We start from the raw sequence: 24,395 nt of genomic DNA on the forward strand, positions 1-24,395 counted from the left end.
GCTATCTTATAGTTTAGCTTTTAAAGTGTATGATTCAGTAGTTTTTAGTGAGTTCACGATGTTGTATAACTCTCATCACTGTCTACTTCCAGAACTTTTTCATCACCCCCAAAAGAAACCCTGTGCCCATTAGCAGTTGCTCCCCAGTGCCCCTTTCTCAAACCTCGATGACCACTAATCTGCTTTCTATTTAGATATTTGCATTTTGTGAACATTTCCTATGAATAGAATCACTCAGTATGTGGCCTTTTGCATCTGGCTTCCTTAGCATAGTATTTTCACGGTTCATCAATGTTGTAGTATGTATCAATATTTCATTTCTTTTTTTTCCAATATTTTATTTCTTTATAGGACTGAGCGATATTCTATTATATGTATATACTACATTTTGTTTAACTATTTGTCAGTTGATGGCCATTTGAGTTGTTTCCACTTTTGGCTGTTATATATAATGCTGTTGTAAACATTCAATATGAGATTTTGTCTGGACTATTTTTTTTTAAAAAGTTTATTTATTTTGAGAGAGAGAGAGAGAGCATGCAAGTGGTGGAGGGGCGGAGAGACAGGGTGAGAGAGAATCCCAAGCAGGCTACATACTGTCAGTACAGAGACCTCCATGGGACTCCCTCTCAACAAATTTTAATTTTCTTTAATTGAGAATGAAAATATTCCTTTCATTAGCAATGAGGATGGATCAAAATAAATATTTATAAAACACCCAAGAGCCTAGTTTCCTGGAATATACTCTTCTATGAAATGCCTGAGTCTACTGATTCTAGAAATGGTACCATAACTTTTATAGATTACTTATACTGAAAACCATTATAAATGAATTTAAAGGAGAGGAAATTCACATAACAAAATCAAATCTTTTATAGTGAGTAATTTAGTGGCATTTTAGTACATTCACAATGTGCATCCAACTACCTCCATCTAGTACCCAAACTTTTCCATCACTCCAAAATAAGACTCTCTATTGTTAAGCAGTGACTCCTCATTTCTCTCTTCCTCCAACCTCTGGCAACCACCCGTCTGCATTCTACCTCTGTGGACTTATCCATCATGGATATTTCACATAAATAGAATCATACAACAGCTTTTTGTGTCTGGCTTCTGTCATTTAACATGGTTTTGTGGTTCATTCATGCTGTAGCATGTGTTAGTACTTCACTCCTTTTTATAACCGAGTACTATTCCGTGGTATATATCTACCACAATCTGTTCTTGCATTCATTCACTGATGGACACTTGCGTTGTTTTCCCCTTTGACTATTGTGAATAGTGCTGCTGTGGGTATGCTTGTACATCTATTTGTTTGAGAACCTGTTTTCAGTTCTTTTGGGTGTACACCTCGGAGTGGAATTGCTGGGTTGTATGGCAGTTCTGTGTTTAATATTTTGAAGAGCTGCTAAACCGTTTTCCACAGCAACTGAACCACCAGCAAAGTACAACCTTGCCAATACTTCTTTTCTTTCTTTTTTTTTTAATAGCCATCTTTGTTGGTGTAAAATGGTATTTCATTGTGGTTTTGATTTGCATTTCTCTAATGACTAGGGATATTGAGCATCTTTTCATGTGCTTGTTGGCTGCTTGTATATATTCTTTGGAGAAATGTCTGTTCAAGTCCTTTGCCCATTTTTAAATCGTTACTGAACTTTAAGAGTTCTCAGGGCACCTGGAAGGCTCAGTCGGTGAAGCATCTGACTCTCGACTTCTGCTCTGCACTGTCAGTGTGGAGTCTGTTTGGGATTCTCTCTCTCTCCCTCTCTCTCTGCCCCTCCCCTGTTCACTCCAGCTCTCTCTCTCTCCCCTCTCAAAATAAATAACTAAACTTAAAAAAAAGAGTCCTTCATATATTGTAGATACTGTGGCCTATAAATAGTTATACATGTACACATTAGATATACATATGTAATATATACATATATATGTAAACATGTACAGTATACATATAAAACATATATATAGAAAATGTATAAAATATGCATAAAATTCTTTTTTAAAAATGAGTAAAACTCTAATGGAAAATTAAACATTTAATAAATTACACATTTTAACAATTGCATCATGATTCCCATGACTTATTTTCTGGGAAATATGGCACATGGATGACGTGAATATTATTCATAAGGTGTTCCACAATTTTTAAACACTTTGATAATGTTAAATTCCTAACATTTGTTAAGAGGAAATACCATGCAAAAGAGTCTACGTCAAAGAACTGATAGTAGAGTTTCACTGGGCATGGCTTTTTCACCAAAGATTATGTAAACAATATTTTATGGTTCCTGATGCTGCATCTTGAAAAAGCAAATAATAGAAGTACTCCAGACATCCTGACAGCGTTTGGCAACCTGGAGGCACACATGACTTTTTGAAAGCAGACACCGATAGCTACTAGCTAAACACAGGGGAGAGATACAAAATACTTATTTTACCTTGGCTCTTTCAAATTGTACTTTTTGATTTTCTAAAAACCTAATCTGGAGGAAGAAAGCCTCAGGTTTACACTTTCATTGTTCTTTATTTCTGGAGCCTCTGCTTTGGCAGCCTCCTTACTGTTGGCAAGACACAACCGATGCCAACTTGGAGACCATTCTTGTGTGATATTTTAGAAGCTTCCCTACCATCCTGCCCCCTTCTGTGGCTCCATGGCCGTGATGTAGGAGTTGGTAGGAGAACAGGTGTGGGAAGATACAGAGCAGGGGTAACATTAGAGAAAAGTCATCTAGAAGAAATACTGACGAGTGGAGACGAGGTGATGGGAAGATTGGAAAGCTAACATCATTCTGAGTCCAGACACGAATTAGATTTACATATTGGATGGTATGCCTGTACATACACAAAATTTCACTAGGGCCAGAAGCAAGATGCGAACCCGGTGGAAGTTACCAAGTTATGGAGTGAGACACAAAACTCCATTTTCAAAGCCACCCTGGAAATATTTATTTAAACAGTCACTTAATGGCTACTTCATTAACTGTACCTAAATTCTAATAATGACTGATAAGAGCCTACTTACTACTGGGGCTGTGTTTATTTATACTCTATATTGAGCATGTGATTAATGACAGTAATAGAACAAAAGAAAAGGCATTCCACACACTCCTTCTGGAATGGCATTGCCTGTGTTACAGGGAGGTATGGTAGTGGTAGGAAGACCATGGTTGAACCCATGGAACCTTAGGCAAGTTCCACAGTTTTACCTCGTTTTCCCAACCAGATAGAGTTTGGAGATTTAAATGGAATAATGCGTATGGAGTACTGGGTGTATAATTGAAATCCCAAAAAAAAGGCCATTAAATTATTACTTAACATAGAAATTGATATCCATAGGCCAAACAGATAAGTTTTCTTTACTTAGAAATTAGTTGTCAAAGGTTCAAAATTGAGAGGGAGTTTCCATTTAAAAATCCGTTTTTCTACTTTCTTTTGATAAAAATCAAGCTAAGAAATAATACACCTGTATTTCCACATGGCAACAGCTTGTGCCAGTGGTTGTTATGCCTTCTAATATACTCACCAGCTCGCTAGAGTCCCACCCTTAGGTCACCGGAGACCTTGCTAACACCCTCCTTGGTCTGTTCCATTCATCTGATGACCTGGCTGGCCTCAAAAGTTGCTTGAGATGGGGAACTCTACTCCAAGCATCCCTTACATTTGTCTCATACAAGATTCTCAACTACCAATTTAATTCATATAACATCAGTCTCATCAAAAAAGATGATGCATAATGATGCTGATGACAATTCCCTTGAGAATGTTTTCATACCAGCATCAAGCAAGCTACCATGGTGGATCCCTGGCCTTGCTTTTACCTTCTGAGTCAGGGGGAATACTTCAGCCACTGTGTTTCTAGGGGGTCTAGGATTGTTGTTCCACCCCATCTCTATAAATAGTGCCTAAGAGACTCATGAGAGAGAGCTCTATATGAAGAGGAAAGAAATCTTCAGTGTATATAACCACTATCATCCCAGAAGATTATGAGATACAGAGGAGAGAAGAGTGAATCAAAACATGGGATTAGCTCCTATAATCTGACCTACAGGTCTCAGTTTTTGGAAGATGATTTAGGGCTTAGGAATTACCTTGCATTATCACCTACTGGGGCACAGAGGAATTCGTAGGGCTTGCAAAGCCATGAATCTAGTCCAGTAAGTGTGGCACATGGAGGGAGTAATGGAATCTGAGGAACATACAGAGCTTTACAAAATCGCAAGAATTAGAATTCAATTTTCTTGAACTCTGTTTGGCAATCTTGCAGATACAAAGGGCTACACTTGGGTCCATCAGTGAGACCCTAGAAAGTTCAGTTCACCCATGTTGAGTTGTCAGCTAGACAAATATCTAAAATGCTCAACTTTTGGAAGATATATTTCATTGGCTTATATTTGATGACTGCAGGTTTGTATTCTGCATTTAAAAGAATCAACCTGTTGGAGGGGAGATGGGTGAGGGATGGGCTAAATAAATGGTGATGGGCATTGAGGAGGACACTTGTTGGGATGAGCACCGAGTGTTATGTGTAAGAGATGAATCACTGTGTTGTATTCCCGAAACCAATACTACACGGTATGTTAACTAACTTGAATTTAAATAAATAAATTAAAAAATAAAAGAATCAACCAACAAAGCTTCCAAGGTTTGAACTTAAGACCTATCTAACCAGGAGATAGAAACAGTATAAAGCACCGGGATACTTGTTTATCACATGAAAGAAATTATTAGTACTTCAAACATATTAGGTAAGAAATATTTTAAAAACTACTGTTTTTTTTTAAATAAAAGTTCCTAGAGTAATCAATAGCATTCCAGAGAATTATTTGACTGTTTCTAGTCTGAAGATTTTGTGTCAAATTTCCTTAGTCTGCAGTGTCTTGGTGATTGATCTAGAAGCAGTGATATCAGGGGTAGGGCAGTCAGTGGACTGTGCTTCCATTTCCTGACCCACATTATTTTTGTTTCATAGACCACCCTCTTTCAGAATCTCTGGGTAAGGTTCATATTCTTCCTAATCTCATTCTTCTGGACCACTCGATGCTCAGGGATTTTACTTTCTCTTCACTTTGAGGGGGAAACAGCAAGTACCTATCACATGCTAAGTTCCTGAAAGGATGTGATCTGTTTCCACTGTGAGGTCACACAAAAGGATCCTAGTTTCATGGGCCCTCCCATCCACAGAATATGGGGATACATTCAGCAAATATTTACGAAGCTCCTCCTACCTTATTCTAGGGCTGTCTAGGCCCTGGATACAGAGAGGTAAAAGGACAGGGTCACTGCTCAAAGGGAGCTTATATTCAAATGAGAAAAATACGTACCAGAGGAGAACTTACATAAATAAAATAATTTCTGATGCTAATAAATGCTATCAAGAAAGCAAATTTAGATAATGTAGTTAGAAGTCTCTGGTTATGGGAGAAGCAACATTAAATCCAGTGATGAGAGAGATTCTGTCTAAGGTGACATTACCTGAGCTGAGACCTAGGTGACAAGGACACAGCCACGTGAAAATTTGAGAAAACCACATTCCAGTCCCTGAAACAGAAATGAGGTTGGATTTAAAAAAAAAAAAGAAAGAAAGAAAGAAAAGAAAAGAAAAAGAAAAAGAAAAAGAAAAAGAAAAAGAAAAAGAAAAAAATAGAAAAGGAGACTCATGGGGCTGGAGTTTGGATGATGATGGGAGCATGGTAGAGATAGGACCAGAGTGGAAGATCTGTGTGGTGCTTTGGGGGCTGTGCCTGAAGCCTGGGTAAACAAACTGTTCATGTCTTTCAACTGCATTTTTCCCAGGCTCTAGGTCTTCTCCAACAGTGTTTCCATCACTGCTGGCAAATATTCAATAGTATTTGCCACTGCTTGCAAATACTCAGATAGGTATTGAGATATGGGGTTGAATGACTCATTCAAGAGAAAGTGCCAAAGTCGATGAACTTCCTTGGACATTCATGATTTCTATATTAGTTATTCCTCATGGGTCACATTGTTTCAGAAAATATAGAGATTCCTTTATAAGGAACTGATGATTCCCACACTTATAATAAATTCACTGATATGGAAAAGAAACTATTGGCTTCTTATTTAGACTATTAATTTAATTAGTTTCAGGTATACAACTGAGTGATTCAACAAATCCATACACTACTCCATGTTCATCATGATAAATGTACTCTTAATCCCCTTCACCTATTTCCTCCGTACCCCCAGCCACCTCCCCTCTGGTAACCATCAGTTTGTTCTCCATATTTAAGAGTCTGTTTTTTGGTTTGTCTCTTTTTCCTTTTTCCTTTTATTTTGTTTCTTAAATTCCACATATGAGTGAAATCATACGGTATTTGTCTTTTCCTGACTGACTTACTTCACTTAGGATTATAGCCTCTAGATCCATCCATGGTGTTGCAAATGGCAAGATTTCATCCATTTTTATGGTTGAGTAATATTCCATTACACACACCACATCTTTATCCATTTATCAGTCAGTGAACATTTGGTGTGCTTCCATAATTTGGCTATTACAAACAATGCTGCAATAAAGATCAGACTATTAATTCCTTTAAAATTAATTTATTGAAAATGCCAACTAAAAAGTGGTTTACCTTATGTATCTAGCAAACTCTAACAGAACGCTTACTGTATGTCAGACACTGTTAGCTCTACGAATAACAACTAAGTTAAACCTCCAAACAACCCTACGGGGTAGGAACTATTATTACCCTGGAACTTCATGTATAAGGATACCAAAGCAGAAAGAACTCGTGAAAACTGAGCAACGTTACACAGCGAATATGTTACTGAGTTGGGATGCAAACTGGGTAATCTACTTTTATATCTGTGCACTTACCTATTAAAGCCCGTTACCTCTAAAATAAGTTATAATGAACATATTATATTTCAAAGAACTGACATATGAGCTACCTTGTGTTTTATTTGATAGGAGGGAATTTGTAACACTGCGAAGTATTACTTTTATCTTCAGACAGCGGCATTACTTCCTTTCACCATATGAAGTGCTTACGTATATTAAAGCATCATTGCTTTTTATCACCTCTCAAAACTGAAAATTTAGCTTAATGCTGATGTGATATAAGCAAATTCTATGACAGATCTAAAATTTCGATTGTGTTCATGAATATTGGAAAGGATGTTTCAATTAGCAAACTGAATATGTGTGAATCGATAGTAGATTTTAACATATGAATGATTTATATATCATCTTAAATGTTTCATTAAGACATTCATTTCAGAAATTCACCCTCTCTAGCAGTGAGAAAAATTCCTGCCCCTAATAATTAATGGCTAGCAACGATGCTCCTGTCTTTGCTTGCCAATGGACATTACTTATGAAAGAAGGAGGATGAGTTGTCAAACCATGGTGGCATGCCCTTTGGTAGATTGCTGCTCTTTCTTATTCACAGGTTACAGATTCTGTAGAACCATAGAACAAGGTATGTAAGGCTGTACCAACAAATATTTGTTAAAACACAGTCTGTCAAAGCAATTTTTTAAATAAGTAGAGTAAGTAATGGGGTATTAATTGGAGGCCAATAGGGTGAAATTATGCTGCTCTAGCTTGCCAAATATATTACCTGTGTGTCAAAAAGAAGAGTTTGTGACCAGCATGTTAGTATTGCATGCCAATAATCAGAGCAGGTGGCCATTAGAGACTTTTGCTAGGAGCCAGAACGTTTTCCCCATGAATAGCTTGGGAAGGTCCAATCACTTACTTCTCCCTGAATTACACATTCTACTTCAGATTGTCAAGGTGCCTGTCCATAATGCCAAGGGGTGTTTTAGCAATTCTTTCACGGCTGAGAATGATTCACCATGATCAGAATTTTTTAATCTGTTTGATTGGATAAACTCAAAATCTCCGCTTTATTGGATAAATTTAAAATATCTGTTAGGTGTCTTCTTTCTTCTTTACAAACAGCATAATTGAAAGCATTGTTTTGGTAAAATCTTCCCAGAAGACCACATAATCACCATTTAAATTAGTCCTAATTCATTTTACATTTGCTTATTTTACTGTTAACTTTCCCAGAACTGTAATTTTTTTTTTTTTTTTTTTTACAATTAGAACATCTGAATTTTAATTACATTACCATCAAGAAGCTCATTAAAGTCACTTAATTGGCAACATTTCCAAAAAAACCTTAGCTGGGTTTAATATATTTTAAAGAGTTACTGTCAAAGTATAATTTCACCATTACAAACAGCTTGGCAACAACATTTGCATAAAGATCTGTCAGTTTCTGAAAAATGCTCAAATGTTGGGAAAATCAGATTCGTTAAGTCGCCTTTACTGAAACAGTCTAGAAATGGAGAAATTGTACATACATTCCTCTTTGTAAGCCCTACAGTACCTAGAGTACTGTCATGCAAAGCATAAGTATTCAAAAAGTGTTTCTGGAAGGAAATAATTCATACATTTTATGCTTTTGGGTAGACTTCATATTTTTTTTTTTCTAAACCTCAATGCAAGTTCCCTCATTTATGTTAAATTTAACAAAATACCCATTTTCTTACTAGTTCTTTCTCATTCACGTCAAGATATATGAGATAGTCACCTAGAATTTTGAAACCTTTTAAAATAGCTCTAAGGCTAGCATTGGAGGGCTAACATTTGAGGTCATTTTGAGATGATGAAATTTTTTACGGCTTCCTTTTTACACATGTTAGAATCCCATCCCTATAGCACTGATATCATTTGAACTTGCATTGTAGTTACATTCATTTTTCACCTTTATAAGGCTTTAGGTTTTGCCCATAAGCCTGCATTTTGTTTAATATGCATGTATTTTGGGGAGGTGGAGGGTCAACTTTAGTACCTAAAACAGTGGCTTGCAATTATATGTGTCAAATGGATGAATGAAAATCTCAAGTTTGTGATCTATGAAGCATGATGATAGTTTGCAGCATTAGTTAGGGTGTTGGGACACCCTCCTCCCCAAATCTCATATATAGGAATAAAATGTGGTCAAAGGATAATTATTACTACAATTCGCTTCCTACAAATAGAAAAGGAAAGATGTTTTTAATTTTCCCTTTTGGTTTGGTATTTCCTATTAAATCTTTCCCTTTGGTAATTTATGTATCTTTTATCTTCTACCTCAAAAGAAGAATCTAGTAAAGCTGTATAAAATGTGAACATTAAAAACAAAACAAAAACAAAACACCTGCCTCGCAAATTACTGCCTTGCTCTTCACTGTATCCTTAAAGTCTTGCACAGTGACTGGTATACAGATAGACTCAACAAATACTTGTTGAATGAATGAATGAATACATAAACATATGCTGAATGTCCTGAGGAGCACCTGGATGACCCTACCTGAGGAGGTCAGGGAAGGCTTTAGCAACAGTGATGGAGAAAAATGAATCTTCCGTGAACACAGAGGCATTCGCTCATTTATCAATCAGTGAGCTTCCACCATATGCTATGTTCCCAGATATGGTCTGTGAAGATTCCGAGGATAGCATCATCCAATAGCACTTTCTGTGATGAGGGAAATATTCTACATTTAATATCTACAATATTATTTTGTAGACCGTGGAGAATCCTGGAGGCTTCCACCTGGAATAATGACACAGTTCGGTTTGTCTTTTAGAAGTGGCCTCTGTGGCAGTGGGGACAAAGGCGTGAGGTGGGAGACCACTTACTGCATGTTGATATTAAATTACAGCTTTGCAAATTCCACAAAGGCAGAAAAGACATTGAAGGAACGAGATTTTCTTATTCTTTGCTCTTGCTCTGTTGTCTCCCTTGATAGGGTATCAGGAAAGAACCGTTGCTTATTCTTTTCCCCCAGTTGGGGAGAATGGATGATGAGAATATTACGAGGAAATCTTGGCTTGCTTCAGAGGCTGTTCCACGCAGAACAAAACGGGGAGGTAATAGCTTCTCTCTGCCCCGCAGGGCATCAGCAGTTGCATAGATGTGGGGAGGAGGGGCGATGGCCCATTCTGAATCTGTGTGGGTGTTACCCAAGCCCCGTGACAAAGCACCCCTTCCTGAAAGGTGAGGTGGCTCTATGTGGCCTGCGTGGGAGACATGATTTCAGAAAGCAGTAGTGGAGAGAGAGCTGGACAAAGAAATATGTGACAATTCTAGAAGAGTCTGTGGTCTATGGTCTGAGGCCCCTTCCTGCTGTAATGCTCCATGCCTGGATTGGTTCTTCTGGTTATAGAACATGAGAGAAGGGACAACGGTCTTCTGCCTGCAATGAGGAAGAATCAAGCTAGAGGTGGGGAGAAATCATCTAGAGCAATCTAGTGCCAGGGAACACATCAATGAAAAGTCCCCTAGGGAGTGGCTTCATGGCCACTTCCAACATTCATTTAAGAAATATCTTCGGTGACCTGGATCTTTTTAATTCTGTGGCAACCACAGTGATGGAAGCCTCCCATAAGTTTCTAATTGATGGGGACTGTTACTGGTGGAGTATCACCTTCGCGATTGCAAGCATTATGGCTTTTTTTTTTCTTTATTCAAAAGGAGATCGATAATGTAGAATTCAAACCCCAGAAAAATCTCATCGATACAACACTTTTCCTTTCTGGCTGTCAATCTCCATTTTATTTAATTTTTTTGCTGTTTTAGTTTTGTGTGGCTCAGTAATCTGCAGGCAGTTAGCATCACTAATTCTTAGAAGAGACACAAAATAGAAATGTTTCCAAATTTGAAGCATTTATTAAAAGGAGCTTGAATTTAAAATTCAGACTTTATCCTTGTCAAATGCTTTTGGCCACATTGAAGAAATTTGGGAGAAATGTAAGAAACATTTCTTGGAGGGACAGCATAGAGTGTAAACATCAGGATGACTCTGCAGAATGCATCTCAAACTTGATTTCTGAACAATGCTTTTGCATACCCTGAGCTACTCATTCCAGCATCTGGAATTCTAATTACAAAAATCCCAAACTCTTGGGTTCTTCTCCTCCATAACCACCTAATATTATTCATGTGCTTGCTTAGTGTAAGCATTTTTTTTCTGTAATAAAACCAGAGTCTGAAATTAATTCACACAGACAAAATAATAGCACTTTAACTTCTGACTTTATTATTTTCCGCAAATAAACAGGTGATGAAACATTGTCTGTGTCCAAAGCAAAAGGCATGGTTGCCTTTCCTCTTCTTTCACAGAGTGCCAGAAAATGTAAACAATCTTTAGGAGGTTGAACTTCTGAGTTTTAATTTTCTGCCAGCCTTTAGAACATCATTCATTTGTTTGTTTGTACCAGGATTTAACAGCAGAAAGAGTAAAACAAGCAAATGGTCGGAGGCATTTATATGAAGTGTTCAGACTGCGATACAGGCTTGCGTCTGCATCATTTTTAGTCGGACAAAGAAAAACACTGCTTTAGGAAGTGGGTCATGTGGGTGTATAAGTGCTTCGTGGACAGGCCGGAAATGCCATGGTTCTGGTCAGAGTACCACTGAAACACAAAAGACAGAAGCCTCTGTTACAACCACAGGCACATGATGCATCTAGCTTTGACTTACTCATGCTCTCAGGTCCTGGTAGTTTTTCTAATATTGTGGTTGAAATTCTACTTAAGCACGCTTAAATAACTAAACTAGCTTACACGTAAGCATTTAGAACAGGAAGGTATGAAAGCCTTCTATTAACCCTCACTATTCTCTCACATTCTTTAAGCTGAGATTTTAGATCTTGGTGGCTGAGCTTTAACAGTGGCCAGCATCCCGGGGGGGATCCGGAGGCAGGCATGGGTTCCAGAGCTGGTGTGTTGGGTCTATTACTTTGCTTCTCTGGAGCTTGGTTTCTTCATTTGAAAAATGAGGAGGTTGGATTTGATTTCCTCTGAGGCTCCTTCTAGCTCAAAAATTCCACGAGGCTTTTAGCCTCTGAATCCAATTCCTGTCTGCTGCAGGAAATCCACAACACATATAACTGTAAACACCTTTTATAGGAGTTAAACATAGTATCATTAAAAACACCCAGGGAGACGGCATTATAAATTTAAACTTCATTGTTGGGGAGATGCTGGTAAGATGATTGTTTTCACTGAATAAAGGTAGATCGTGGTCGTGATGGAATGCTCCATATACTCATCAGGTGAATTTAAGGTGGGGGGGGTCACAATAAAAAAGACCAGAAAAACCTCACGTCCGCTTTTGTAAATTATTTTTAAAAACCAAATTTCCAAAATGAGGGTTTCCTTTTCTAGGTTCTTATTCAGGAAAAGCAAGTGAGGGGGAACTTATGCTCACCGAAGGGGGGAAACAGCTGTCAGGGGTTGTCTCCCTTGCCGTGGTTTTCACCTTACTTTTCTCTCTGCTGTCATTTCCTATTCCTCATGCAACCTTGATTTTACAGCTAGCTCATTCATTCCTTCGCTCGGTGAAAACACCAGCTCGTGTGCTGGGCCAGGCATGTGTCAGGTGCTGAGAACACACAGACGAAAGGGCTCTCTGAGCGGAGCCGCCTGACTTCCGGGAGCCTCGGAGGCTTCTGGTAACATTCCATGATTGCTTCTTACTGAGTAAACAGAGACTTTTAGCTGCTTTGGGTCTCCCGGCCTTTGTGGGGACTCTAAGTATGTAGCTACACTTATGTAAGCAGGATCGCAGAACTATTGGATTTCGAGCTAGAAGATCAGCTCATCTCACGGATGCCTTTATTTCATATATGACTCAACTAGGATCCCCGGAGGTGACATGGCTTGCTTAGTGTCCTTCAGGGAGTTCATGAAAGATCTGAGACCCATCTGCTAATGTTCTGCCCACTCTACCCTACAGCCAGTTTGCCAGGTTTCAGTAAAAAGTAATAATTATAATCAAAAAAATAAGATTCTTCCTTTTAGCTTACGGGTCTAAGGCCGTGAACATGAGTAAAACGAAATTATGTACCATTGCCTGGAAATCCACTTGTGCATTAACCAGAGCTTTAGCAATCTGTGCTGAGTTTTGAAAGTGCACATTATCTGCAACAAAGAGAGAGAGTTAAAGTGCTGCTAAATACCAGAAAGCACAGAGTGACAATGTACCGCCTGGAAATGAACACCGACAATTATCTAGTCATGCAGTTGACATTGTCAGCAGTGAGTAATCACACTCATTTATGGAAATGTCCCTGACTCTTAGGTACTGACCCTGAGCATAGGCATAGGAGGATGCTTAATGTTTCTTAAACAAAGTGATGTTGGCTCAGTATTTTTATGTGTAAGAGTCTTGCTTAAACCTCACCATCTGCTGTTCCGTGGATGAGAAGATAGTCTACATTTCTGAAATATTCTGCTCTTGCCATCACAGTTGAATTCTGGAAAAGAGGAAAAATTAACATTTTAGTTGCTGCAAGTTCTAATAGAAAACTAGCTAAATCATTGTGCGATGGACTTAGCACCAATACTGAAATTATGTATTGCTTTGGTTGATAAATATTTAAGAGTCAGAGCAACACATTTTCATCATCATTTGCATTACTTCCATCTGATTCCTAGTTTGAAAAACGGAAAGTTTATGTGTCATATGTTACATATGAGTGAGACCTTAGGCATAGATGATGCCCGCTCAAGCTGTGTGGGGGTTGGGGGTGGGCAGCACGATGGGGAAAAGGGAGGTGAGGGAAGGGAGGATGGGGAAAGAAAGAAGAGAATCCAAAGAGAGTAAATTTCTCTCTAGGGAGGTGTTTTGCAGCTAACAAAAGATCATCGCATTTGCCTGGGGCCCCAGCAAAAGTGTAAACTCTGAATGACTGCTTCAAAAGTATGTGGCACATACTGGAACTCAGTTAATGACCTAAATTAAACAGAACATACTTACTTTATAGTGCTCGAGATTATCGTCCTTTGTTGGGAGGCCCATGAATCGCTCCGTGTAGATAGATGCTGTAAAACATATAAGAACATGTTGTTTGCATGTGAAATGGTTCATTTCACTAACCAGCAAGACCCCTCAGTTTGAGAACTGCTCACCACTTTCCCCTGTGGAGCTGCTGAGGAAGGTTCTTGCTTTCCTTTACTGTAATGCTCCACCCAAGTCATTTGCTCTGCAATTTGCCTCAGTAGGGCTGGCGAAGCAAAGGAGGAAACAGGAACAGCTAACACGAGAAAGGATGCTCTTAAGTTTTTTCTCTTCTACCCAAAGCCCTTCAGTGGGGGTGGAGGGGGGGTGGAAATGTTGAGCTAGGGAGGACCTTATGGGATGACCTCATTATATTTTAAAAGAAATCACAAATGCAGCTGCCTCTAGTACTTTTATTGGTGTCTTAATGTGGGGTGAAACTGTGTCCCCCAAATCCTCCTCTCCCAACACACACACACACACACACACACACACATACACTTTTTTTTTTCTGAATGAAGATTCCCTCCAAGTTATAGTGGCTTCATTTCTATCCCAGCACAGGGACGAGGATCTGATGAAAGCTAATTTTTGTTCAATTATTAGAGTTAATTCCGACTGATCATCCTGCGTTAATGTTAATCATAAAAATAGGCACACACGGGAGGTGTACTTTTCAACAAATTTTGGTTTGTTTTGTTTTGATTTCTGGAGCAAAGGAACTGGCAGCTGCAAACTGTGGTGTGGAGGTGAACAGCGGTGGCTCTGCCTAACTTTGCATACAATGTGCTTAAAAGCCAGACCTGCTGCACCTGTGTGCCTGCGAAAACAAAGAGCTGGCTCTGGTTCTAGAGGTTTGGTTTAGCAGGAGGCACAAGGTGTTGGGGGAGAGACTAACATACTGGGTTTTAGAAGAGTCCTTCCTCATTCTTAAGATTTCTTTGATTGCTGCAACATGATTATAATGAATCATATAAGCAACCTTGTTTATAGATTATATTTTCCCCAGTGAAGCTGGGGTGAATTTTACTGCATAATTTGTTTTCCTAGCAACCTCAAATATAGAGTAATTATGTGTTAAATGTTTTCGCAGCAACATTTATGAAATGTTTCCATACCGTAATATTCCCAGCTGGAGACAGGAGCCACTGCTATCCCACATTTGAAAAGACCGGTTCCCGAAGCAAGGGCTAGTGATGAAACATAGCCTCCGTAGGACTGTGGAGACATCATTGCAAGTCAGTCCCAGATTTGCTTTTAGAAACTCTCCAAGATAGTTTTATAGCAACTCCTCTCACAATAAGTACTCATGGGCGCCGGGGATGTGCATGGGGTAGATTAAATGTCTATCTTGCACTCTTGGCAGTGACTTCCACCTGACACAGCATAATTTCACCCCTAGTAAACTAAAAATAACTTGGTGTGCTAATCAGAGCATGGCAGGGGCAGTTTAAGAGATATTTATAATTGTAATTTTTCTGCCAAAATTTTTTCCTCCATATTTTTCCAATGAAGACCTTGCCAGAGCAAAACCAGGATTTTACTTGAAAGAAATGCACAAAGAAAGCAGATTATTGCCCAAATGGAAAAGCGAGATACTTCTCACAGCTTGCAAAAGTCCCAGGAGGCAGAACTCACATCTGTGTATTAACTTATTTGTTTTCATAATAGAACAATAAGGGAAGGACATATGAATCTTCTGGATATTAGAGAAATGGCCAGAATTTGGGTATAATGTAGTGTTATATATTCTGCTCTGAAGATTTCTGGCAAAGCAGTTCAAAGGAGGAAAAGCCATTGTAAAGTCTTACATAGCCCCCACAAATTTAATGGAAGAACAAAGACATGCAAAAGGGGATACAAATGGCACAGTCAGGAGTAGGGTTAACTCTCATCAAGTTTCTTCCCCAAGGAATCAAATGTGACCCTGACAACAGGAGATGTCTGCCTGTGTCACCTGGATATTGAACCTTTTCCTAAAACTGAAGAAAAGAACACAATAAGTTGGCATCTCTCCCTGGAAGTCAAAGGTAGAAACATGCCTGAGAGAGATGCTTCTCCTGGGAATGTGGACTAAACAGTGCCCTGGGTCCTGAGCCCTCCAAAATGTGTGTGCTAGATTAAGAAGTGATTCTCAGTGCATATTCTTGCCCCAACACAGGAAGGTTCCCACAAGTCACAAGAGAACAGTGGGACTTTCCAACTAGGAATGTAATGTGTCTTGTACTTAGGACCTTATAACCACAAGCCTCTGGGAGCTATTCCCTTAGATCAGCAGATCTTATCACCCGTTGCCACAGAAAAGTCAGTCTTTAGAAAGAGGGTGAAAGAGTGAGTGGGAGAGCTTTATAGAGTGAGAGACAACAGGCAGACAGACAGACCGACATGGTAGTGAGGGCAGGTCAGTAGCAAGGGTCTATTCTCTCTTTTTTTTTTTTTTTAAAGCTTAGTTATTTATTTTGAGAGGGGGGATGGTAGAGAGAGAAGGAGAGAGAGAATCCCAAGCAGGATCCAGACTCTCAGCCCGGAGCCCGATGTGGGGCTCGAACTCACAAACTGTGAGATCATGACCTGAGTTGAAATCAATATTCAGTTGCTTAACTTGACTGAGCTACCCAGGCGCCCCAGCAAGGGTCTATTCTTAACCTGTGAAATACATGGTATGGGGCGGGGGGGGGGGGGGCGGTAAGCTAAACAATCTTGCTGAATTGATGAGTTCAAGGAAGAATTCTTTGACTAGTTTACAGTTGTAGGTTTCCAGTTCTGAAGAATTTTATGGAGGACCCTTGGCTACAAAACACAGAATAGAAGCATCTCCAATTATATCATGGCCTCTTTAAAGAAGACTAAAACATGTTTTAATAGGGGAAATATATTTTAAAAATATAACATTGGGTTTAAAAATCTTTTGGGTAAGTGAAAATTTTCATTTATAAAAATGATTTGTTTTAATTAGTAGGTTAGCAATGACTAATACTGAAACGGGAGTTCTTTCCTTCTTTCTTTCAGTTTTAGGTTCAAAGACAGTAAAGTAAGCCTGAGTTAGAAATATTATCATTTGTGGTTTTATTGGAAAACTGTGTTCACTACAAGTAACAACAGTGGGTCCCGCTGAAATAGCATGAAACAAGATTTGAAATCAAAGGCGCTTCTATATAGTGAAAAGGGTTTTGAACATTTCTGTTTGAAATCTTACAAGTTATGAATCTGTATCTACCCAGTGATTAGATAATAATGCTGTATCTAAATAAAATTTCCGTGTTTGCAGGATGAATACAAATTGTCTCTAGGAATTTGTAAGAGCAAAACTGGTGTAGCAGCAGCACAACAAAAGTAGGTGTTCTTTAAATTCTCAGGCAGCTTAGAAAAGCTATTCCTATTGTAGAAATGAAGAGGAAATAAAATAAACCCGAGTTGACTTTTTTCTGCTCTCCCATGGGTGGGGCTCCAAGGCAGAGTGGGTGGCTGTCGCAAGAAAGGAACCCACGGAGCAGATTGGCCATGAGAATTCTAGAATTTTGTCCTTTGCACTTAGATGCCTTGCCATTTTGTTTAAATGAAGGATATCTTTAAAAACATTCTTAGAAGGGCACAGAATTTTGAAGGGTTTATAGAACACTCTTATGTGAGCCATAATGTACATTGGAACATTTTACCTACAGGCGATAATAATAGATAGTTAATGTTTGTATGGCCAAGGCTGTTGTGACCTTCTTTGAGGACCCACAACTTTGCTTCCCTTCTCCCACCTCAGATGTCCCTCTGCTTGTTGGCTCTCCTAATGTTTTCTGGAGCCTCCAAGCATGATCTAGTCCCAGGACCTTCACAAATGCTGCTGCCCTCTGCCTAGAACACTCTAGAACTCTGCCTAGAACACTGCCTAGAACATATCTCCGGATATCCCACTTCAAGTCTTAACTCAAAGAATCTCACCCGTCCTTCTCATCTATAATTGCACCAACCCTGCTTCATGCTCCTTTCTTGTTTTGGCTTGGTTTTCACCAGGGCATTTTATCATTTAACATTTTATTCATTTTACTTATTTATCTTGCTTGCTGTTTTTCTTCCCAACCATTCCTAACTCCACAAAGGTCGACATTTTCATCTGTCTTGTGACCAAAGGTATCCCCAACCCTGAGAATAGGGCCTGGAACACAGAAGGGAATAGACTAAATATTTGACGAATATATGACTTTCCTATTAACTCAGCTAATCTTCACAGTGACTTGGTGAGGAAATCAGGGCTGCATTTCATGATGAGGAAATTGAGGTTCAGAGTGAACATAGAGTCATGAAACAGCAGAGCTGGGACTCAAAGCGAGGACACCTTCCTCTACAACCCATGACTTTCCGCTCTGTCCTTGCACTAGGGCAAACCTCTTTGGGGAACTTTAAGTTTGGAGTCTAATGTAGTCTCATTAGAGGTGCATTTGTCCTACTTTTACATCGCTGATCGCACATAGCAATTCAAATTGCTTATAATTAGTCACTGGAAGAGAAAGGAACTAAGATTAAATCATGAACTAATGCTTATTCAACACCACCTGGCTAGGCCTATATTAACAAAGCAAGGCCCATAAATGAGGTTGTTATTCTAATAATTTAGGCAAAACCCCTGCTGCTCTTCAATTGTCAGAATAATTACTTCAATTTTTCTTCAAATAAACCAGTGTTTTGCAACCTCAGCACTGCTGACATTTTAGGCTGGGTAATTCTTTTTTGTGGGGAGCTGTCCTGTGCATTGTGAGATATTTAACAGCATCTCTGGCCCCTACTCACTAGATGCCAGTAGCACTCTCCCAGTTGTGACAACCAAAAGTGACTCCAGACATTGCCAAATGTCCCCTGAGGGACAAAATTGCCTAGTTAAGAACCAGTTATAACAGACACTCCCTAGGCATAGTGTTGGGTGCACAGTGGATATCTAATAAAACTAAAAACAGGGCTCCTGGACTTTGATTTGTGCGAGCCAGAAAAATAAAAGGGTAAGATAAAAATGCCTCTTCTCCCCTTCTTAATCAGGATAATGGAGGGAAATGCAGGATTTTCATCTTATTCACCCACTGACTACCAAAAATTTATGTGGTTAGCTGCAGTATGTTTCTCAGACCACTCTGGCGCCTAACACTCCATGCAAACAGATATTTCCTTCCTTGATATGAAACACAATAATAGCTAAGCAATGCTCATGGTCATTCTCAATATCTTCCTCTTTCCAGTCTTCAGTGTCTTGCAGGCTCCTGCTTATTATACTAGAAAAGAGCACTTGAACCTCTTCCCACCTCATACTTCACTGCCTAAATTCAGGCCGTGGGCATTGGTTGCCCATATTACTGCTCACCTAGCTCCTTGGCTCACTCCCTCTCCTACCTCATATCTTCCTTCGCTCTGCAGCCAACAGGATCTTCCTAAGACACCAATTCTATTCCCTACTGACTTCAAGAGCGCATCTCAAAAAAGTATCCGTGGAATCAAATACTTTTTGGTAATACTGTTAATTGAAATCTCTCCTTCACAGAGCCAGCACACACTATTATGTAGACTTTATAATTTACCAAATTATTAGACCAGATAAACTTTTCCTGAAAAATCCCTTGGTACTAATAAGATACATGTGGGGGGGACACTGACTTCTAGGATTAAATTTAGTTTAAACAACATCATCGATATAGGAGATAGCCAAGTATTATGCCAAACGTTTGAGAAACAAATCTAGAAACAGATGAAGTCCATTCCCTCGATGAGCTTACATTTTCATGGGAGAAACCAATAGACAGACAAGATAAACCATGGTAATTCCCAGAAGAGCAGTAAAAAGAACTATTGGAGGACAAAGAAAGTCATGTCTGAGTTGGGTTTTAAAGAATAAGTGAGTTTTCCATTTCAGAGGAAGAGGAGGGGGATGGAAGAAGATAGACACATTGCAGGTACAAGGAGCAGGATTCACAAAAACATGGGAGTGAGGAAGCACAGACATGAGTCAAATTATTCATAAGGCATGGGGAAAAGTGGAAAGAGAGGAGACTGGAAAAGGAGGTTTCAGCCAGCTTGTCATGGGCTTTGCATGCTAGGAAATATATTTGGGCACCAGGTCAAGGTTGATGTGTACATTAGAAAATGTGCGAGCATATAAGCAGAAAAGCAACATGGTAAATTCCTGTTTCGGAACAATAACTTCATTAGTAACATTGCACCTTGTGAAGTCAAAGCAGGAAGGCTAGTTCAGAGGCAACTGAACTACCCAACCCATGGTCCTTGGACCAAAGGAATCAGCATCACTTGTGATCTTGTGGGAAATGCAAATCCTCGGGCCTCCCCAGGGAGTACTGAATCAGAATCTCTGGTGGTAGGGCCCTAGAACCTGTTTCAATAAGTTCTTCAGGTGATGCTTATGTAAGCTAAAGTTTGGGAAGGTCTGATCTAAATTACATATGAAGAAACTTGGACTAAAGCACTGGCTGTGGGGATGACGAGAACAGATTTAAATGTTTGAAGGTAGAACTGATAGATCTTACTAACCACTGGAGTGTTGGAGCTGGGGAGCAGGAGAAGTTGCAAATAGCTCTGAACTTACTATTTGGGTGACTAGGTGTGTGGTGAGGTCCTTTAATAAAGATGAGGACTTGTTTTAAGCAGACTATAACAAGTTTAGCTTGTGTGAGTTAAGCCGGAGCCTCTTGTAAGACATTGATTTGGGATAGATGACCAGTGAGCATTTGAAATGTGGAGCTGAGAAGAGAGGTGGGGGCTAGTGGCAGGGATCTGACTGTCATCACCATTTTCGAAATTACCTGGGTGTCACCAAGGAAGTGAAAAACAATAAGAGCCAAGGTCAGATCCTGAAAATCACCAACATTTAAAAAAAAAATGAATGGAGTGTAATGATGATGGAGACATAGAAAAATAAGAGAATTGTCTGCAAAGCCACAGAGAGAGCCTATTCTTCTCTATGCAGTCTAAAAGCCCTCCTGTTGTCTGGCTACCTATCTATCCAAACTAATTTCCTACACCTTCTTTAGTATGTATGGATTACACTTCTGAAGTTTCAGGCATCCAGACCAACTGTGCCCTACTCATTGCTACCTTCGGACCCTGGCAATGTTGTCTCCATTCTCTGGCATGACCCACTACTAACCTATCTTCACTACCTCATTTCTGAATCTTCCCTTAGCTCTCATAGCCAGAATTAACCAGTCTTCTCCCTGGTATTCTCCGCGGTAAGTTGTGTCTGTCTTAACACTTGGAATGTTGCTGAGCAATTGCTTTTTTGCTCTCTGTTTTATCTAACAGAGGGCCAGGGCTATAACTTATTCATCTTTTCATCTTCTAAAGAACCTAATATAAGACCTAATTGAGATCCAATAAAAATTTACTACATGCATGAAAGAACGCCTGAATCAGTGATCGGATGGATGGGTTAAATAACTCTTAACTAATTGTTAAATAACAGTATAGTATTAAGGTCTTTTTCCTTCAGGATCTTCTGGGCCCTGTTGATTCAGGGGTTGCTCATGCGTTGCATCCGGTGGCTGTTCACTTATTTCCCTCTTCCGCGCATGTTCTCAGGGTTTAGCTTGCAATTACTGCCATGTTGGAAAGTAAGCAATAAAGGGGACCTAATATACTACTTCTTCTAGAAGCATTTGCCCAGACATCGTGAGAATCCTTATTGAAGAATTTCAGACTGATATGGATGTATTTTGAGGTGATGAGTGGGTTCTTTAAATCATCCCACATAGATGGTTCTCTACCAAACTAATACCAGGATGTTGTAGAAATGAAATTAAAAATTCCACTTTCTGATTATTTCAGAGCTTGCAGTAAAAGCAAAGTAAAAGTGTAAGAGAAATGGTAATGATTACATGGAAGTGTTCTGCGTGAAATTTGAATCTTTTGAAAATTTACTTTAGAAATTTCATAAAAATGGATGGAGAGATTTTATCTGAAATATTTCACTATAAAAATATTTCATTTATTTCCACCCATTTGAATTCCATTCTGTTTAGATATTTAACATTTGATAGTTTTAAGAAGGACCAAATGGCTTGAAGTAACAACTTTCCACAAATTCATAACAGCTCTTCATCTGGTCACTGAGCTGAGAGCTGAGTCGGAGCCTGCAGATTCCCTTCAATATTGGGTTTCATTCCCTCCATCTTGTGCAGGCCGCTCTCAGAGAAAACAGCCAAGAAAAACAACCCAAGCACAAACGGCTGCAAATTGACTTGCAAATGTACAAATTCAGACCAAAAAGTGAAACAGGAAATCTTCTTTGAAGGGTAATTATCATAATTTATAATGGGCAAATCTAAACTCTTTCCAATATTTCTCTAAACTTTCCAGTGACTTCATTGTCCATGATTGGGAAGTTTTGCCTCTTCCTTTTAATGTGTATTTTGAGAACCTGCACAGCTCCTCAAACGTGGGCAGTTATCTCCATGACCTATAACTCAGAAACTAAATTATACTCCTCTCCAGTTAGCACAAATTAATGTTAGGTCTGGTAAAATAATTTGATTACAAAAAAAAAAAAAAAAGAATCAAAACAGCCAAGATATGACTGGGATAGGCTAGGTACTAGGGAATTTGTATTCTAAAAGTTCCTATAATTGCAAATGTTAGCTTAGTTTTTCATTAAAAAAATGAAATTATGAACTCTAAAAGATCTTTATTAACTCCAAAATAACAAAGGAAATGAAACCTTTGATGAACATAGTTCAATTCAGGATACTGTAATCTAATACCAAAAAATTAAGTAAAAATGTATCAATTATGAGTTAATTTGCTACACAAGAAAGAAATTAAATGATTGGGAAAAAGGAACACTTAAAGCCACCACTTTGAAGCCTAGATTACCCAAACTGACTGTTTCCATTGACAGATTAAATTATGTTGCAACATTAACATTTCATGAGAAACCTTATAAGCGAACACTTTAGAAAATTATGATTGCTGAACTGAATAACAGGCATAAAACATATAAAACAACTCACCCAGCCCCATATGGCTATTCTTTTTTCATCAATGAAACCCATTTCTATGAATTTTCTAAAATAAAAGAAACAAATTTTTAGAATTTTAAGTGTGTACACATGACATTTACTTCATTACACAAGCATATTTAATCCAAAGATTTAATAGAAACGCTTCATTTTCTTTGTTTAAACACATGCATAATAATGCTGCACTTACAAATAATTAAAAGAATATGATCATGTTTTCTGCAAAGCATAAAAAGGATCCTTTAGGCTCTACTGTACATCTATTGAGTCGTACTTTCCGGGCTGAAAGTCTAGTATCCTAATTGCGGGAGTGAGTTACTGCAGACTCAGAGAGGTCAAGACCTAGTCTTACAGTAACACAAGAAATACTAGCACCATAACTAGGACCAAATATCCAAATCCTCAGATTTTGGAAAAAAAGATTTTCATTGTTGTTGCCTTAAATTTTATCAGTGTTAAATGCTTAGATGTTAATGATAATGGCCATCTCATTTTCGGTAGCTTTCATCGGCAAAAAAATATCCATCCCTCTCCCATTCCATACTTAGGAACCCTCGGTTTGTCACAGCATGGATATGTATCTTTTAGGATATGGTCATAATTCGTTTGCGTTTCATCACAGAAGAGCCATCGTTTGAAAACTATTTTGAAAATAAATGTCTTCTTAGGAGTAAGAGACCGTGCTGAAGGACAACTTTTAAATAAAAGTCATGGGAAGCCTTCAGAAATATAACTTTGCAAAGTCGGTGCGAAAATGGGAATATTTTAGGCTAATTTATCCCATGCCCCCTTGAGGATTGGTGTTCTAGAGCAATTGTGATTTATTTGGGGGATGGTTTGATAAGAACTCCAGGAACTCTCAGAGAAGCAGGAGCAGTGGAAGAAAATAGCAAACTGGATGAGCCATTGCAGAGACCCGGATGCAACAGTAATGGGAAGGCGAGGAGAACGAAGTGGCACACGCAGCGCCAGAAAAAGACCATTTTTTTTTGTTCCCTATAGTTATGTTAATGTCCTTTGTCATTTTTCTCTGGAAGTAAGATGTAGTGGTTTCATTAGTTGAATAATGGAGTTTCTTAAGGGGATTTCACAGCAACCATTTTGCTCGTTGCATTGATTCAACATGCACGTTTCCAATGCACAGAGGAGTTGGGCAAATGCCCGGGACAAACAGATGGGAAGAAGCCCCGTCAGTCACAGCTTACCCTACACCGATTCTGAGGGACACTGAGGAGTCTACGGGGAAGAAATGCAGCAGCAAACGGGAAGTTGCTACCTGTGTGGATGCTGTTCATGATAAAACAGAGAAAATGTGCAGCAAACTGTGGCATTTCGGCAATTCTTCCACAAACTTCACAAACCAAATGAAAGAAGAGAAGGTTCGCTCTCTTTGTTAAAAAAAAAAAAAAAATCTTGCCACTCGTGCTGGAAGACGGTTCTGAGCCATAAAATCAATTTCGATTTTATGATCTCCCGGAAGCTAGCAATCATATTGCCTTGCATCTGGGGTAAAAGCAAATAGCAGGTGATACATGGGAGCAGGAAATTCTTAACAGCTCCCTTCCTCGGTTTATTCCGAAAGGATGACATT

General features: G+C 38.9%; 1 protein-coding gene and 1 long non-coding RNA gene across 3 annotated transcripts in view; one reads left to right on the forward strand and one right to left on the reverse strand.

Annotated features, from left to right (window-relative positions):
* Nucleotides 1-24,395, forward strand: part of LOC113598209 (uncharacterized) — a 126,955-nt gene that overhangs the window by 92,011 nt on the left and 10,549 nt on the right. The gene's annotated exons all lie outside the window — the stretch shown is intronic.
* FAP (fibroblast activation protein alpha) overlaps nt 11,036-24,395 on the reverse strand; it is a 73,729-nt gene continuing 60,369 nt past the window's right edge. For both annotated transcript variants that reach the window (XM_015082759.3, XM_027055630.1), the window contains 6 exons: nt 22,796-22,850; nt 14,921-15,020; nt 13,782-13,846; nt 13,206-13,278; nt 12,870-12,943; nt 11,036-11,434 (listed from right to left, as the gene is read on the reverse strand). In XM_015082759.3, coding sequence (XP_014938245.1) covers nt 11,333-11,434; nt 12,870-12,943; nt 13,206-13,278; nt 13,782-13,846; nt 14,921-15,020; nt 22,796-22,850 — 469 coding nt within the window. In that variant the 3' untranslated portion in view covers nt 11,036-11,332. The remainder of the gene's footprint in view (nt 11,435-12,869; nt 12,944-13,205; nt 13,279-13,781; nt 13,847-14,920; nt 15,021-22,795; nt 22,851-24,395) is intronic.

Source organism: Acinonyx jubatus, chromosome C1, assembly GCF_027475565.1.
Source record: "Acinonyx jubatus isolate Ajub_Pintada_27869175 chromosome C1, VMU_Ajub_asm_v1.0, whole genome shotgun sequence".
NCBI classification, from domain to species: Eukaryota; Metazoa; Chordata; class Mammalia; order Carnivora; family Felidae; genus Acinonyx; species Acinonyx jubatus.